Below are 16,879 nucleotides of genomic sequence, written 5' to 3' on the forward strand. Positions count from 1 at the left end.
CGACTATTTTGTTGAGTTGTCATCTTGGAAAAAAAAAGATGAGAATGTTGAGAAAAAGCATTGGCTCTTTAACTGCTTTTAAAAGCATTAGCTTTACTTGAGTTGGTGTTTTGGAACTCGTGTAATTGGAACCTTTCCATTTGAACAGAATCACATTACAAAGCATATTCTGTTGCCATTAATTAGATAGAACAAGTTGAAGCAAATTTGCAGACAAACTACAAGTATGCAAGAATGGTAAAGGTAATGATTTTGAAAAATTTACAAGGATCTTGCCTGGACTTGAGGACCAGACTTATAGGGAAGGGCTGCCTAGGTTAGGAAGTTATTCCCTGGAGTGTAGGAGAATGAGGGAAGATTTGATTGAGGTATATGAAATTGAGGGGTATAGATAGGGTAAGTGGAAGCTGTCTTTTTTCACTGAGGTTGGGTGAGACTAGAACTAAAAGTCATACATACATAAGGGCAAACGGTGAGATATTTAAGGAGACGAGGGAAAACCACTCAGAGGGTGGTGAGAATGTGAAATGAGTTGTCATCAGTAGTGGTGACTGTGGGTTGAATTTCAGCATTGAAGAGAAACTTGGGGAAGTTCAAAGATAGGAGTGGTATAGAAGGCTATGGGTCAGGAGTGGGCGGATGGGACTAGAGAATTCAGCACGAACAATATAGTCCAAAGGGCTTGTTTCTGTGCTGGAGTTCTCTATGATTCTACCAGGATTATCTGACTTCATTAAAAACCAATTAGGCTTCAGTTCTTCTTACTCCAACTGAACCTAATATGTTCTAGGTTGTTCCCTCACCCATTCCCTACAAGCACTGACTGATTCCTCCTCCATCCTTAGCCCTCTTTCCATCATTTGTTAGGCTTAACTTTCAAAGTTCAAAGTAAATGTCTTATCAAAGTACATATGTCACCATATACAACTCTGAGATTTGTTTCCTTGTTGCATACTCAGTAAATCCATAGAATAACTATAACAGAATCAATGAAGACTGCCCAATTAGGTCTCAACCAGAGTGCAGATGACAATAATATTAATAAATTATAAAGATTGAGAGCATGAGATGGAGAGTCCTTGAAAATTAGACCATTTGTTATGGGAACATTTCAAGGATGGGGCAAGTGAAATTGAATGAAGTTATCCCCTTTGGTTCAATAGCCAGATGGTTGAGGGGTGGTAACTGTTCCTGAACCTGGTAATGCAAATCCTGAGGTTTTTGTACCTTCTTTCTGATGACAGCAGCAAGAAGAGAGCATATCCTGGGTGGTGGAGGGCCCTGATGATGGTTGCTGCTTTCCTGCAAAAGCGTTTCATGCAGATGTGCTCAGTGGTTGGGAGGGCTTTACCCGTGATGAACTGGGCAACCACTATCTTTTGTAAGATTTTTCATCAAGGGCATTGGTGTTTCCATACCAGGCCATGATGAAGCCAGTCAATATACTCTCCACTACACATCTATTGAAGTTTGTCAAAGTTTTAGATGCCATGCCGAATCACCATAAACTCCTAAGGAAGTAGAGGCTCGTACCTCCTAACTCCCTGATGTCCCTCCCCTATCTCCTCAGAATATGCCAAGCAACATCAGTGGTCTTCAATACAAGGGCAAGCTGGACCTAATCCCCCATCTTGGCATCATCAGGCCAACCATCCACTCCTCTTTCCATCTCCCCAGTGCCAGTGAGACCCCAACCACGTCCCCACAACACTTGCACAACTGATTCCTTCCCAGTCCCTAGACTCTCTCGACTCAAGTGCCAGTACAGTATGCCCATCTCTGTCCCTTACCTGCCAAGCACTCTGTCATCCGTGGTGTTGATCTGATATTTAGGTATTATTTTCCAGAGAAGTGTGAACTAGAAAACGTGGTTAAATTGTTTGTGTTTCAAGAGGAAGAAAGCCAAAAGGACCTCATGCTATATTGTTGGAATGACAATAAGTTAATGTTAATAAATTAATAACTATATTAAAATTATGTGTCCTTCAAAATGATTCTAGATGAGAGTGTCCATTTAAGAGTAGGTAAAGCATCAGAGTTATGAAAATATACATCTCTTAATCAAATGCAAATTACAAAACTTGCTACAAACCTGTAAGATGCACAATGTAATAATGTAGAATCAGAAAAAAATACCAAAAATATGCACTCTTTCTATTCTTTGGCATATCTTTCTATTACTGTTCAATAACCTATTTCTTCCTTCCTTTCTTTCTCTCTTTTTTGTCTGTCCTTCAATTCACACAACTCTGCAGAAGCAAGATATTCTAAAGCAAGTAAGAATGTTACAATATTTTTGCTTTATCCTCTCTGCTTTCTGCCTGCATTTTATCATTCACCTTTTATTCAATGGCTCAACATATTTTGAGAATTTTTAAGGAGCAATCCCTGTACCATTCTACTGTTAATGAAGCAATTTGTAATAAAGAGCCATTGTGAAAGAAAGTAATTCTATTTGAATTTAATGAAAAATCTGCAGAATAGCTCAACTCTAGCTGTGTTTCCATTGTGAACTAGAACTACAATTGCAGGGTTTTCAATTCTTCTGTCTCTGGAAAGGAGACTGCAAAGTGCATAACTGAATTCTTGACATACAATCTGAATAAAATATGTTCTATTATTTTTTGAAAAAGCATGACCGTGGCATAGTTTTATTTAGTATTGCATGTGTTCAAAATTGTTTATCCTTTTTATCTGATTGTATTAAGGAAATAGTAGGATGGGTGGGGTAAGGGGTTATGAAACATGACTTACTGTAACTTGACAAATGTCAGTCAGTGGCCGCCTCAATGAAGCCACACTCAGGCTGGAGGGCCAACACCTTGTATTCTGTATGGATAGCCTCCATCCTCATGGCATGAACATTGATTTCTTGAACTTCCAGTAATTCCCCTCCTTCACCATTCCCCATTCCCATATCCCTCTCTCACCTTATCTCCTTACTTGCCCATCACCTCACTCTGTTGCTCCTCCCTCTTCCTTTTCTTCCATGGCCTTCTGTCCTCTTCTATCAGATCTCCCCCTTCTTGAGCCCTTTACCTCTTTCACCAATCAAGTTGCCAGCTCTTCGCTGCACCCCTCCTCCCACCCAGTTTCACCTGTCACCTACCATCTTGTATTTATTCCTCCCTTCCCTCCACCACCTTCTTATAGTGACTTCTCTTTACCTAGTCCCGATGAAGAGCCTCAGCCCAAAACGTCTACTGTACTCTTTTCCATAGATGCTGGCTGGCCTGCTGAGTTCCTCCAGCATTTTGTGTGTGTTGCTTAAATGTCCACGGTGCTATTTTAGAGAAAATTATGAATTTTATTTTTTTGTGGAAATATACATATAAATTGAATATCTGTGCTTTGTCAAAATAAGATAACTTGTGATTGTGGTTTGAATGTATTTTTTTCACTTTGAATTAAAACTAGTCAACCTTAATAATTCCATTAACCAGATGTTCCTGAATGATATTGATTCTAGCTGCTAAAAACATCCATTACCTTCCTTTAAGAAATCATGAGATTGTTCTGTGGCACAGGAAGGTTAGTTAAAATTGCAACAAATAATATGGTAGCTTCATTCACACCCATGCTGCAATACTGTACACTTCAATTTTCACACAGCTCATTTTGCCATCACGTATCCACCAAAGGTACCTCTTGCTCCAAATTGCACTGGATGGTAATGGCTATCCAGGTACAAATGCCTTAGTGTAAGAGGTGTACTGTCACTACAAAGCAAACTCTATCACTATACAGAGGCATCATTGCTAAAGCACTAAAGACCCAATACCAAATTTACTTTTGTTCAAGGTGTTTCTGTTATCATGAATTGTAACTTTATTGAAGAAAAGTATTTACTCTTAAACATTTAACAAAGAAACGGTATGTAATTATGCAATATCTTTTGTTAAATATATCTGGTCCTGCACTGAAATTTGAATATCTGAGTTTATCATTGTATCTGTAGAAACATTTTACATCTACACTAGAATATTGTCTTAACTTGAAAATGATTGGGTTAAATACTCGTTTTATGATGCATAACACTATAAACTATTATTAGGATTATTGAATTACATGAAAGGTGAAAAGCTGTCACATTTGTGCAATCAATGCCATTCATTTCATCATCACAACAAATTTTCTTTTCCACTTCGAAGTTGTCTTCATTTGGCTGAAAAGTAGATCTTTTTTTAAAGGTTTATTAGAATGATCACATCATAGATGTGACTGTTGGCCTATTTTGACAATGTCACCTCTTTCAGAGTAACTATCTCTATCTCCCAGCCTCTGGCTCTGTCACTATAGTTTTTAGCATGCTTCAAAAACAAGTGCAACTATGGTGGTGAAATGCTTTGAGAGGTTGGTCATGGCTAGAATCAACACCTGTCTCAGCAAGGTCATGGAACCACCGCAATTTGCCTATCGCCACAATAGGTCTACAGCAGATGTGATCTCAATGGCTCTCCACACAGCCTTGAATCATCAAGACAATGCAAATCTCCCTGTCAGGAAGTTGTTTATTTGCTGTGGATCTGCATTTATGACTATTATTCCTACAGTCCTGATTGAAAAGCTACAGAACGTAGTCCACTGCACCTACCGCTGCAGCTGGATCCTCAACTTCTTAACCAGAAGACCACAATCTGTGTGTATTGGAAATAACATCTCCACCTCACTGACAGTTAACACTGGTGTTCCATAGGGATGTGTGTTTCGCCCACTGCTGTACTCTCTCTACACCTATGACTGTGTTTTTAGGGTGTTGGCAGAATTTCAGATAGTGATGAAAGGGCATACAGGACCGAGACAAACCAGCTAGTTGAGTGGTGTCACTGCAACAACCTTGCATTCAGCATCAGCAAGACCAAAGAGCTGATTGTGGACTTCAGGAAGTGTAAGACGAGGGAACACAAACCAATCCTCATAGAGGGATCAGAAGTGGAGAGAGTGAGTAATTTCAAGTTCCTGTGTGTCAATATCTGACAACATAACCTGGATGCAACATATTGATGCAGCTATAAAGAAGGTAAAACAGCAGCTATATTTCATTAGGAGATTGAGGAGATCTGGTTTTCAGCTAAAACATTCAAGCTTCTACAAAAGTACAGTGGAGAGCATACTAACCAGCTGCATCAGCATCTGGTGTTGGGGCTACTGTACAAGATCGAAATGAGATGCAAAAACTTCTAAAAATTTGTCAGCTCTATCATGGGTACCAGCCTCTAGTATCCAAGATATCTTGAGGAGCGGTGCCTTAGGAAGGCAGCATCCATCATTTACAGATCCAGGCGTGCCCTGTTCACACTGTTACCATTGGGAAGGAAATACGAAAGCCCCCGCTATTCAGAAACAGCTTCTTCCTCTCTGCCATCTGACATTGAACTCATGAACACTACCTCACTACTTTTTTATTTCTGTTATTTTGCACTATTATTTTAACTTAACTATATATATATAATATGTGTGTGATTCAGATTTTGCCCTATTTTTTTTATTATTTGTTTCATTGTATTGTCATAAAGTTAACAAATATATGTCAGTGATATTAAATCTGATTCTGAAATGTTTTGCAGTTAATTAGAATAAATGATATTTCAGACTTCATGCGTCTTCCTTTGAAATAATTTAATGTTTTACTGTTGGAAAACAAAACAAAAACTGGAAACAGTTTGGTTTAGTAGCATACAAGTTTAATGCACTTGTCCTTTTGGATGGAGGGACTGTATTGGGGTGGATTTTGCAGTCAGCAGAGGGCGCTATGAGCTCATCTCCAACCTTTGTTTATCAGGGTTGCATGAGCTTTCTATAATTGTTGGTGAGAACAGAGGAAATTGATGAGCGGATTCTCTGTGGCAAGTCTTCCTGTGCCCATATGGAAAAGGCTATTGTTACAAAGTCATAGAATTGTTCAACACTGACACAGGCCCTTTAGCCTGTCTTGTCAATGATGGCCGCAATGCCTTTCTACATCAGTCCAATTTGTCCCCTTTAGGCTATATCGCACTGAATCTTTCTTATCCAAGTGCCTGTCCATGTGCCTTTTAAACATTGTAGTTGTATCTATCTCTACCATCTCTGGCAGCTTGTTCCACCAGCCTCTATGTGGAAAAGCTTGCCCCTCAGATGTCCTTTATAGAAACATAGAAACCCTACAGCACAATACAGGCCCTTCGGCCCACATGGTTGTGCCGAACATTTTCCTACCCTAGAAATTACTAGGCTTACCCATAGCCCTCTATTTTTCTAAGCTCCATGTACCTAACCAAAAGTCTCTTAAAAGACCCTATTGTATCCGCCTCCACCATCGTTGCCAGCAGCCCATTCCACGCAATCACCACTCTGAGTAAAAAACTTATCCCTGATTTTTCACATATCATTTTAAATGCAAATATTTCAGGTTTAGACCTCCTTACCATAGGAAAAAGACCATCTACCCTATCTATGCTGCTCAAGTTTTATAAACATTTACAAAGTCACCACTCACCCTCCTACGTTCCAGTGAGAATAATCCAGCCTACCTAATTTCCCCCTAAAACTACAGCCTTCCGTTCCAGCAACGTAGTGGTGAATCTCTTCTGTACCTTTGCTAATGTTATCGCATCCTTCCTGTAGTGTGGTGGCCAGACGGCACGCAATACACCAGATGCAGACAGACCGAAGGTTTGTACAACTGCATGATGACATCCCAACTCTTATACTCATCACCTCCCTTTGCAACTGGATCCTCAACTTCCTGACCAACAGACTGCAATCAATAAGGACAGGGAGCAACACTACCACAATTATCCTCAACACTGGTCCCTATGACACTGCGTCCTTAGCCCTTTACTTTACTCCCTATACACTCAATATTGCAAGACCAACTCTGCTCTAACTCCATCTACAAGTTTTCAGAGGATGGGCTGTATCTCAAATGATGATGAGTCGGAATACAGGAAGGAGATAGAAAGCCTTGTGACATGGTGCCAACAAAACAAAAGAGCTGGTCATTGGCTTCAAGAAAGGGATGTGGTGCACATCCTTCTGTTTACATCAGTGGCACTGAGGTTGGGAGGATTGAGAGCTTTAAGCTCATGAGTGAACCTCACCAACAGCCTGTCCTGGACCAATCATAGAAGCCGTGGCCAAGGAAACTCACCAACACCCGTGCTGAAGAAATATGGCATACGGTCTTTGACTCTCACCAGTTGTTATAGATGCACTGTAGAAAGCATTCTCTCCAGGTACATCACTGCCTCCCTTCTGTGGACTCTGTCTACACTTCTCAGTGCTTCAGAAAAACCCCCACCCACCCTGGCTCTTCTCTCTTCTCCCCTCTCCTGTTCGGCAGAAGATACAAAAGCCTGAAATCAGGTATCATCAGGTTCAAGGATAGCTTCCATCCAGCTATTTAAGACTATTGAAGGACCTCCTGTTCATTAACGTGGATTCTTGACCTTGCAATCTAACTTGTTTAGCCTTGCACCATTTTGTCTCCCTCCTCCACTCTCTCTGTAACTGCAGCAGTATGTTCTGCATTCTGTTACTGCTCTTCCATTGTACTGCTTTATTGCACATGTGATAAAGTGGTCTGTATGGATGCATACATACAGATCGGCATAGTTACAATAATAAACCAGTTTACTAAGATGTTGGCAGTATGAGAAAGGGTGCAGAAGAGATTCACTGGGATGTTGACTAGAATAGAGGTCTGTAGTCATAAGGAGAGATTGAATAAGCTGGGTTTGCTCACACTGCAATATAGGTGGCTGAGCATGACTGTACAAAGGCCTCTGAAATCTAAGGGACATAGATACAGTAGTTGATCTGGATCAACTATTCACCCCAACATCTGGATGATGGGGTGGTAAATTGGATTAGTAAGTATGCACATGACTAAGATAGGTGGCGTGGTGGATAATGAAGTAGGTTTTCAAAGCTTGCAGAGAGATTTAGGCCAGTTAGAAGAGTGGGCTGAAAGATGGCAGATGGAGTTTAATGCTGATAAGTGTGAGGTGCTACATTTTGGTAGGACTAATCAAAATAGGACATACATGGTAAATGGTAGGGCATTGAGGAATGCAGTAGAACAGAGTGATCTAGGAATAATGGTGCATAGTTCCCTGAAGGTGGAATCTCATGTGAATAAGGTGGTGAAGAAAGCTTTTGGTATGCTGGCCTTTATAAGTCAGAGCATTGAGTATAGGAGTTGGGATGTAATGTTAAAATTGTACAAGGCATTGGTATGGCTGCATTTGGAGTATTGTGTACAGTTCTGGTCACCAAATTATAGGAAAGATGTCAACAAAATAGAGAGAGTACAGAGGAGATTTACTAGACTTTTACCTGGGTTTCAGCACCTAAGTTACAGAGAAAGGTTGAACAAGTTAGGTCTTTATTCTTTGGAGCATAGAAGGTTGAGGGGGGACTTTATAGAGATATTTAAAATTATGAGGGGGATAGATAAAGTTGATGTGGATAGGCTTTTTCCATTGAGAGTAGGGGAGATTCAAACAAGAGGATATGAGTTGAGAGTTAAGGGGCAAAAGTTTAGGGGTAACACGAGGGGGAACTTCTTTACTCAGAGAGTGGTAGCTGGGTGGAACGAGCTTCCAGTAGAAGTGGTAGAGGCAGGTTCAATTTGTCATTTTAAAAAAAAATTGGGTAGGTATATAGACAGGAAAGGAATGGAGGGTTATGGGCTGTGTGCAGATAGGTGGGACTGGGTGAGAGTAAGCATTCTGCACGGACTAGAAGGGCTGAGATGGCCTGTTTCCATGCTGTAATTGTTATATGGTTATATATAGTTGTTTTTCCAGTACAGTGGACTCTGGAACTTATAGGCTTGAAGTAAGAGGGGAGAAAATTAGAGCTTTGAGAGAAATGTTTTTCATGTAGATGGTGTTGAATATCTGTAACAAGCTGAGTATAGACAATGGTATAGACAATACAGCTAATGTGTTTAAAAAGTGTTCAGACAGCTGCTTGGATAGAAAAGGTTAAGGGTGATCTGGATCTCATGTTGGTAGGTGAGATTGGGTATCATGGTTGACATGGGCAAGGTGGGTCGTAAAGGCTTGTTTCTGTGCTGTCCATTTCAATGATATGACTTCCTCTGGGGCTTAATGGTCCTAATGTGTGTGACTTAATGTAGTGCACCTCTTAGGTTCTGGAAATATGGTTTTTGCTGTCTCTGCGTCAGCTTCAACATTTAAAATATTATCTGGAATTCTTTCTTTGATTTATATTTTCAAAGTTTTAGTAGCATCATCATCAGTAAACACACATAAGTATTTTCCAGTCAAAATTCTTGCCCCTCACCATTAAATGCCATGGTTTGCAGAAAGGCCTTTCCTTTGTCTCTCAAGCCTTCAGCTCTGTGTCCGGCTCTGTGATGTTTTACTTTGTATTCCTAATTTCTTTGCGCATCATTAATCGATAATCTGGCAGTTACAACACTTCTGATACATCCAAAAATCTCAATATTAATTTAATTTTGAAAACCAGAAGAAGATTTTTCCCTCAGTTGTTGTTTTGATCTGTTCCTGGCGTCATTTCAGCTCCTTCCTAACTTCCCTCTGCAAAGTTTTCTGGTAGGGTCATTTTGTGTGATGGTTGAAGAGGTAGAAAGGCTTTGCTCAGTTTGACGAGCGTGCATTACTTACTGAGTGAATGTGTCCACGCAGAGTGTAAATTGGAATGTATTTTCCTCATAAAATTGTAAGCTAGTTCTTCAGGAGTGAGTTTATATAGCATATGTTGTTAAATCTGTTAGCCTCTATGTTTCTAATTATATCAGTATGCAAGAGAACTCTAGAGAGAGTTAAGTACACCAAGTTCCTGGGAATTCACATCATGGATTACCTCACCTGATCCCTTAATATCTGAATAAGATATTAACCTGATCCCTGAATAAGAAGGCACAGCAGAACCTCCACTTCCTAAGGAGATTGAGGCAAGTGATGCTCCCCCACCCCTTCATCTTAAATTAATTTTACAGGAGCATCCTTAAGAGAGTCCTGACAAGTTGCAACTCTGTCTGGTATGGGAGCAACCTAGCATTGGACTGGAAGTCCCTACTAAATGAGAGCAGCTGAGAGGATCTTAGGGGTCACCCTACCGTCCATCAGGGTCATTTATCAGGAGTGCTGCATACACAGGGCCCTTAGTGCTATTAAAGATCCCCACTCACCCATCCAGCATCCTCTCTGCTGCTTCACATTCAAAGTGTCATCAGTTAATCCATTCTGTACCTTACCATATTTAATTTACTCACTTTGCTTTGTTTCTTTATGTGTAATTGATCTGGAGATCGTGTGCTATGTGTATTACTGTGCTTTGCACCTTGTTCAGAGAAACGTTGTCTTCTTTGATGCTATACGTGTATATAGTTAAATGACAGTAAACTTGACTTGAAATGGTTGGAGGAACCCAGCAGGTCAAGCAGCATCTGTGGAGGCAGATAGAAGGTCGACATTTCAAGCCCTCTGCTTCACCCACAGAGTTCTTCCTGCAGTTTGCTCCAGATTATTATATTTCATATTTGCACAATTTGCTGTCTGTTGTACATGCATTATTTGTCCAACCTGTGTGTGGTTTTCATTGATCCTGTAGTGTTCCTTTGTATCTATAGTGAATGCCTGCAAGATCATGAATCCCAGGGTTGACATACATGTACTTTGATAATAAATTTACTTTGAACTTTTAGTCTCTAGTGTCTGCAAAGTATTTGAATTTGTTAGATTTCTGTAAACAAAACTGGCCCTGATTTAGTTCAATGGTAAACATCAGCACTTGCCATGTATTGCAATTAACACTTGCCTAGAACATCCTGTGGGCCCTGCATCACAACTTTCCATTTCTAGAGAGCCAAATCAGGAAGGTTTTCTCAAAAGAAGAAATGACACCTGTATGAAAAAGGCAAAAAGGATACGTTTGCAGTCAGGTTGTAGAATTCTTTAGACATTCAGAGTCTAAACCAGGAAGTGTGAACTGCAATATTCAATTCAATGTAAAGTTATGTACAGTAGACATAATAAGAGGGAAAGAAAGAGAAAATGCCTGAAAAGATGACCATTGTAACCATAGTTTTAAGAACTAAGATGCCAAACTTGTAAAGGCACGTTTCCCATGCCTCAATTGTTAAGACATGTCATTCCATTTAAAAAATTAGCCGCATTTGAACTGGCAAGTCCCAAATATTGCTAACGAGTTAAGAAAACCAACTTCACTGTAATACATGCCTGTGATTGTGGAGACCCTTGCAAAGGTATTGACAGAGATATCCTGAATTTCCATGTTTAATGGCACATGAAAGGGCAAAGTTAGCTGCTTAGTTTACCCAAAAAAGGCAATCACTAACAGCATTACTGCTGCTGCCACTTATTACATGCTACATTTAAGCACTAAACATTAATGAAAAACAATTAAATGTGTCTCAGAATGATTCTATGTCTCTACCATTTTAACTACACAGCGGAAGACATTGAATGAATGCTCATGTTAATTGGCCCTCATTAAAATCTTCATGATGAGATCAGGAAAGGTTGTCCGTCTCCTATATTAACACGTCTTTAAAGATGTATCCCTGCTATTTAATAAATGGTTCAGCATATGAATATTTGTCATTTAATATTCTGAATGCCAGAGAAAATGGTAGAGGTGGGTATGATTACAACATATAAAAGACATTTGGAAAGGTACAAGGTATGTGGATGGGGTAGGGTTAAGTCAAAGGTTCTTGTTCTGGTCTTGACCAGAAGGAGATTGCTATCAGGCTTCTATTTCTCATGAAGGGTCTTGGCCCGGAACGTCAACTGTTTACTCTTTACCATAGATGCTGGTTAGCCTGCTGAGTTCCTCCATTTTGTGAGTGTTATTTTGGATTTACAACATCTACAGATTTGCTCGTGTTGGAGATTGCTATCAAGTCACTTTTCTATAATTTAACAACAAGAGAAGATAAACTTATCTGTCACCTTATTGTGAAGTAGTCCTCTGTTGTGGAATCTGTAAGAAAATCAGGCAAAAATGGATTTTGCTATGGTTGCTTCCTATAATTAAGCAGCTCTGAGAAATAACTAATCAAAGGTTCAAAGATCCAATTTAATGTCAGAGAAACGTATACTATATATATCCTGAAATGCTTTTTCTTCACAACCATCCATGAAAACAGAGGAGTGCCCCAAAGAATGAACGACAGTTAAATGTTAGAACCCCAAATTCCCCCCTAGCACTCCTTCCTTCTGAGTGTAATTGGCAGTAAGCAACAATACCCACTTGTCCCCACTGGCAAAAAAAAAGCACTGGCTCCAGCCACCGAGCACTCAAGTGTGAGCAACGCAATAGCAAAGACATTTGCCCCAAATGCCCCAGTTACCCCAAAGACTTCACGTTTCACCTGGTATACAACATACCACAGGCTCTCTCTCTCTCCCTAATGAGGAAGAAGGAGGTGTCTCCATTTTCCCAGTGGGTGGGGAGATGTAACAAACAATTTGCTGGTTTATGATGTTAAAAGTCCATTATGTTGTTTTTTTTCGAGCTCTGTGCCAGAAGATCTCAAAGATCTCAGATCTCCGGGCACACAGCCGTAGATATTCTGAGTCCCGCGATGGCACATGGGTCTCCTGCTGTGACACCGACCCTCTTTCCGCCCATCTCCAGAGCCCTGAGATCCTAAGCTTTCAAATCTGAGCCAGACTCTTAGGCCAAGCCCTTGGCGTGCCAGACAACGGCCGGTTATGAAACCCTGAGAACGGGTCCCATTCCCACAAGGAACCAAAGTCAGTGTGCAACTCCAGGTCAAGGTCTTCAAAATAACCCTGAAAGGGAAAATTAAGATATTAAAGATGGAAATAGAGCTGTTTCTGAAGATGCAAGCAAAGGAGTCGCCATTTAGCGCCATCATTACTCCGCTTCACCTCTTCTGTGGGTTACTTATATTAACAAGGGCTACTTCCATTCCTAAATTAACCTCTAATGTGGGCAAGATCCTTTAAGAGAAAATGCAAACACAAAAATAGATTGAACAAATTATGCCCAAGATTTATGCCCTCTAGCATTATTCATGGGTAATATAAGAGGGCATAATTTTAAAGTGATTAGAAGAAATTATAGGGGAGATATTAGCAGAAGTTTCATTTCCACAGAGAGTAATGTATGTGTTTAACACGCTGCAGGGGTGGTTGTAGAGGCATAGAAATTATGGGCATTTAAGAGACTCTTAGAGGGGCATATGGATGAAAGAAAATTGGAGGGCTATGTGGGAGGGGTGGGTAAGATTATCGATCTTGGAGTAGGTTAAAAGGTTGGCTCAGTATCATGGGCCTAAGAACCTTTACTGTGCTGTACTGTTCGACGTTCTATAAAAGCGTGAAAATTGATTGTTGTCACAGACTTTGTTTCATTGGTGTACTTCTCAATAGCTGCAATGGAATCCACTATTCCTTCTGGTCAACTAATCAATTTCAATTTTGCTATCTTTAATTTCATTAGATTTTGCAATATAATAGAATATCATGCACCATTTGCATTAATATAAAGGAACTTCAAACTTGCTTTCAAATTTGGCATTTTTTTCCTATATTGTTTTCCAATCATGTGTTCTATTTTAAATGAATTATTTAATTTTTTTAATGACAACAGTTGTAATCATGGTTAACGATAGCTGTGCCAAGTTCTGAAAGCTGCATGCATTATTTAGCATTGCATGAAAATATCGATGCTCATTAAATGTTGGGCTTTTTGGTGTGTTTAATTCTGTGGCATATGGTCTAACTGATACTCAGTTTAATGAGTTGGCAGTAAGTATGCAGTTTATATTAATACATTCTATCATGATAAAATAATTATCAGGACAAAAAGTTTACTTGTGATAATAATAGATCCCTTTAATATAAATTATGTAGCAGATTTAGCAGTCAATGCCAGATCGTGGCTTTCTATTTTCCTTCTACCCCTTCTGTGTGCTGCACGTACCAAATATTTGTGGTATCATGTCAGCTTTGATTTTATGATCATGACTGAATATTTTCCTGAAGGGATCTGCATATGCAGAGTATTAATATGGAATACTAAGTATCACAAGGAAATGAAAATCACATGAGTAGACTACAGCCTGACTTTCTTCAATATTCTTCTTAAAATAATGATTCATTAAAGCAGATGACAGGAACTTGTAGCTATTCTTTGTTTTTTTTTAAATTCAATTTAACTTGTGACCTACCATTCAATAGTTTATATAATATAAAATAAATTGTTAGCTTTGTATGTTTGCTTAAATACCATTTTTCCTTGTCACCAGCCTATAGATTACGAAGGTTTCAGATTATTCATGAAGACATATCTGGAGGTGGAAATCCCAGAAGAACTCTGTGAGCACTTATTCATGTCATTTAAAAGGAAGACATGCCAAAATTCACCGGAGTCCCAGAAGCAGAACTCAAGTAATTCACAGTTTAATCTATTAGGTAAGGACAGAGTGAATCCAGTATCAGATTGCTCTTGGAAAAATGCACATTTGGTTATTGGAATATGGGAAATACTTAAAAATGCTTGGAGCATAAGACCTAAGAACAGGAGTTGCCGATCATGACTTTAAACACATCTGCAAATGTTGACAAAGTAATGAATGTGGCATTGAGGTGCATCATTATATTTCAGTATTTTGATACAATTACAAATTTACTTCAGAGTGCATTCTACCAGGTAGGTATAGAACCTGCCTGATATTGAAAAGACTAGATCCTTTGTCTAGAAAATAGCAAACAACAGGGTAAAGAATTCATCTTAATTTAATAAAAAAACTGACATTTGCCATTACTTGCTCCTTTTCAGAACAACTCCACCATGTTTGACGTAAATGTAAAGACTGACTAGAATATTTCTTTGGTGTAACAATTCAACATTTCCATCTTGACTTAATCAGTGGACTGCAAAACTGCTATTCCATGTTAGTTTTTTGACAATTGGTTACTCTCCCAAAATGAATATTAGAAACAGGTCAGGAAAAGAATTCTACACAAAAATTATTTTTAGTGAGGATAACTCATGTGAGATAGGATGGACGGAAAGTAAAGTTGTTAAAAATAGTTGGTAAAGGAATGAACAATAGTTAGTGGGAGAATAAAACTGAAACAGAATGGAAAGAGTTATCCTTTTTGTTGCTGATGTGTATACCTGCAGACATTGGACATCCTCCCTTCATTGTCCACTCAGTATTACAATACTCTAAACACTGATTGGAAAGCCATCCTCTTGGGATGACCATTTAGCAGCACTCAACATTCTTGCATTGTGGAACTAACAGCCTCTGTATTAGACACAGCACATTAAACACTGAAATACAGAAATTACTCTCTGCAGTCCCCCACTTCTCTTGTGGAGCTGTGGGCGGATTTGCAGCTTTCTCTAGTGTAATTTTCAAATCAATGATCTGATGAGAATGTAAGGTATTTGCAAGTAATTTGGTTTGTGAGATAATTCTGCTGTAAATACTGTTTAGCCATCTTTATCTGAAGCTAAAATTAACATTTTATATCTGTGCATTGTAATTTATTAATATTTTAATATGTGAGGGAGTTTAATCTTAGAATTATTATGGTGAAGAATAAGTCAGTTTAGCCAGTTGATCCAATAGCAACACCTTAAAGGTCAATGCATTTTATCCTGTTGCCCTAAGCTTTCTCTGTGGCCCTTATAAGTGAATTTCCCACAAATGCTTGTGTAATTTCCCTTTACAAAGTTCCTGCTCCATTCCGGTTCCATCATCTATTTTTTTTTATTATTTACTTTTGTTAAGAAGTTTATGACTTTAGCTTCATTTTGTGTATATTCTGATCTTTTTTTCTACTCTCAAAATGTTAAGAATTGTGTTTTGCTTTCTGGATAGTTGAAAAGAAGTCACTGTGATATTATTCAAGAGATGCATTAGAGTTGGCACTGAATAGCGATACACTTTCATGAACCTTTAGGACATTGTGGTGTACAGTGCCACAGCAAGTAGCTCTGCTGTTTCACAGTTCCATTGACAAGGGTTCAAGCCTCATCTCAGATGCTGTGTGGCACTTGAACATCCCTCTAGCTACATGGGTTTCATCTGTCTGTTCTGGATCTAAACACATGGGTTAGTAGATTATTTGGCCACGGTAAGTTGTCCTGGGTGTAACTGAGTGGTAGAATAATAAGGTTTGATAGGAGTATGAGGAGAGTAGAATACAGGAGAATTAAATGCTGAATGGGATTGCTGTATGAACTAACATAGATTTGATGGGTCAAATGGCTTCCTTGACTATTATAATGGAAACGTAGGTTGTTTCACTTTGCTGTTGATTGTATTGTTAGAATAAATATAGTGACGAGTTGAAAATTTATAAATCGGCACAGAAAGGCAGAAGTTCCTAGAAATTAAAAGTAATTTCCTTTCAGATTGTACCGATATTGAGAATTGTATGCATTAAGATTTAACATTGTAAAATATAATTATGGAAATATTAATTTAATTAACAGAAGGTTGCAGAAGCATTGAAATTTGTTAGCAGTAAATGAGCCAGCAATCTCTAGCCTGGCAGGTAAATTAAAGTCATTCATATTAACCTGCCAGCTGTAATTAAAATCAGTAGCCTTGTTGATTAATACAATAGATCAGTATTATTTAGGGGGTGCATGTTTGAAAATTTAATTAAAGTTGTATTTTCATGTAGATATTATATTTAACTATCAGTGCAAAATAAACCCAAAAACTGGATAAAGGGAAAGCTGTTTTATTTGATCTTATAATTGAACATAGCTAAAATTAATGTGAAGCACATTAAGTTCAAGTTCAAATTTAATTGTCATTCAACTATACACATGTATACAGTTAAATGAGATAGCGTTCCTCCGGTGCCATTGCAAAACATAGTAT

At 38.8% G+C, this 16,879-nt stretch overlaps 1 protein-coding gene across 5 annotated transcripts in view; it reads left to right on the forward strand.

Moving 5' to 3' along the window:
- dgkg (diacylglycerol kinase, gamma) overlaps positions 1-16,879 on the forward strand; it is a 517,080-nt gene that overhangs the window by 140,317 nt on the left and 359,884 nt on the right. For 4 of the 5 annotated variants that reach the window (XM_073046856.1, XM_073046861.1, XM_073046858.1 and 1 more), the window contains 2 exons: positions 2,256-2,276; positions 14,279-14,444. In XM_073046856.1, coding sequence (XP_072902957.1) covers positions 2,256-2,276; positions 14,279-14,444 — 187 coding nt within the window. The remainder of the gene's footprint in view (positions 1-2,255; positions 2,277-14,278; positions 14,445-16,879) is intronic. The other variant, XM_073046859.1, reaches the window with a different exon arrangement.

The sequence above is a fragment of the Hemitrygon akajei genome, chromosome 5 (genome assembly GCF_048418815.1).
Source record: "Hemitrygon akajei chromosome 5, sHemAka1.3, whole genome shotgun sequence".
Lineage (NCBI taxonomy): Eukaryota > Metazoa > Chordata > Chondrichthyes > Myliobatiformes > Dasyatidae > Hemitrygon > Hemitrygon akajei.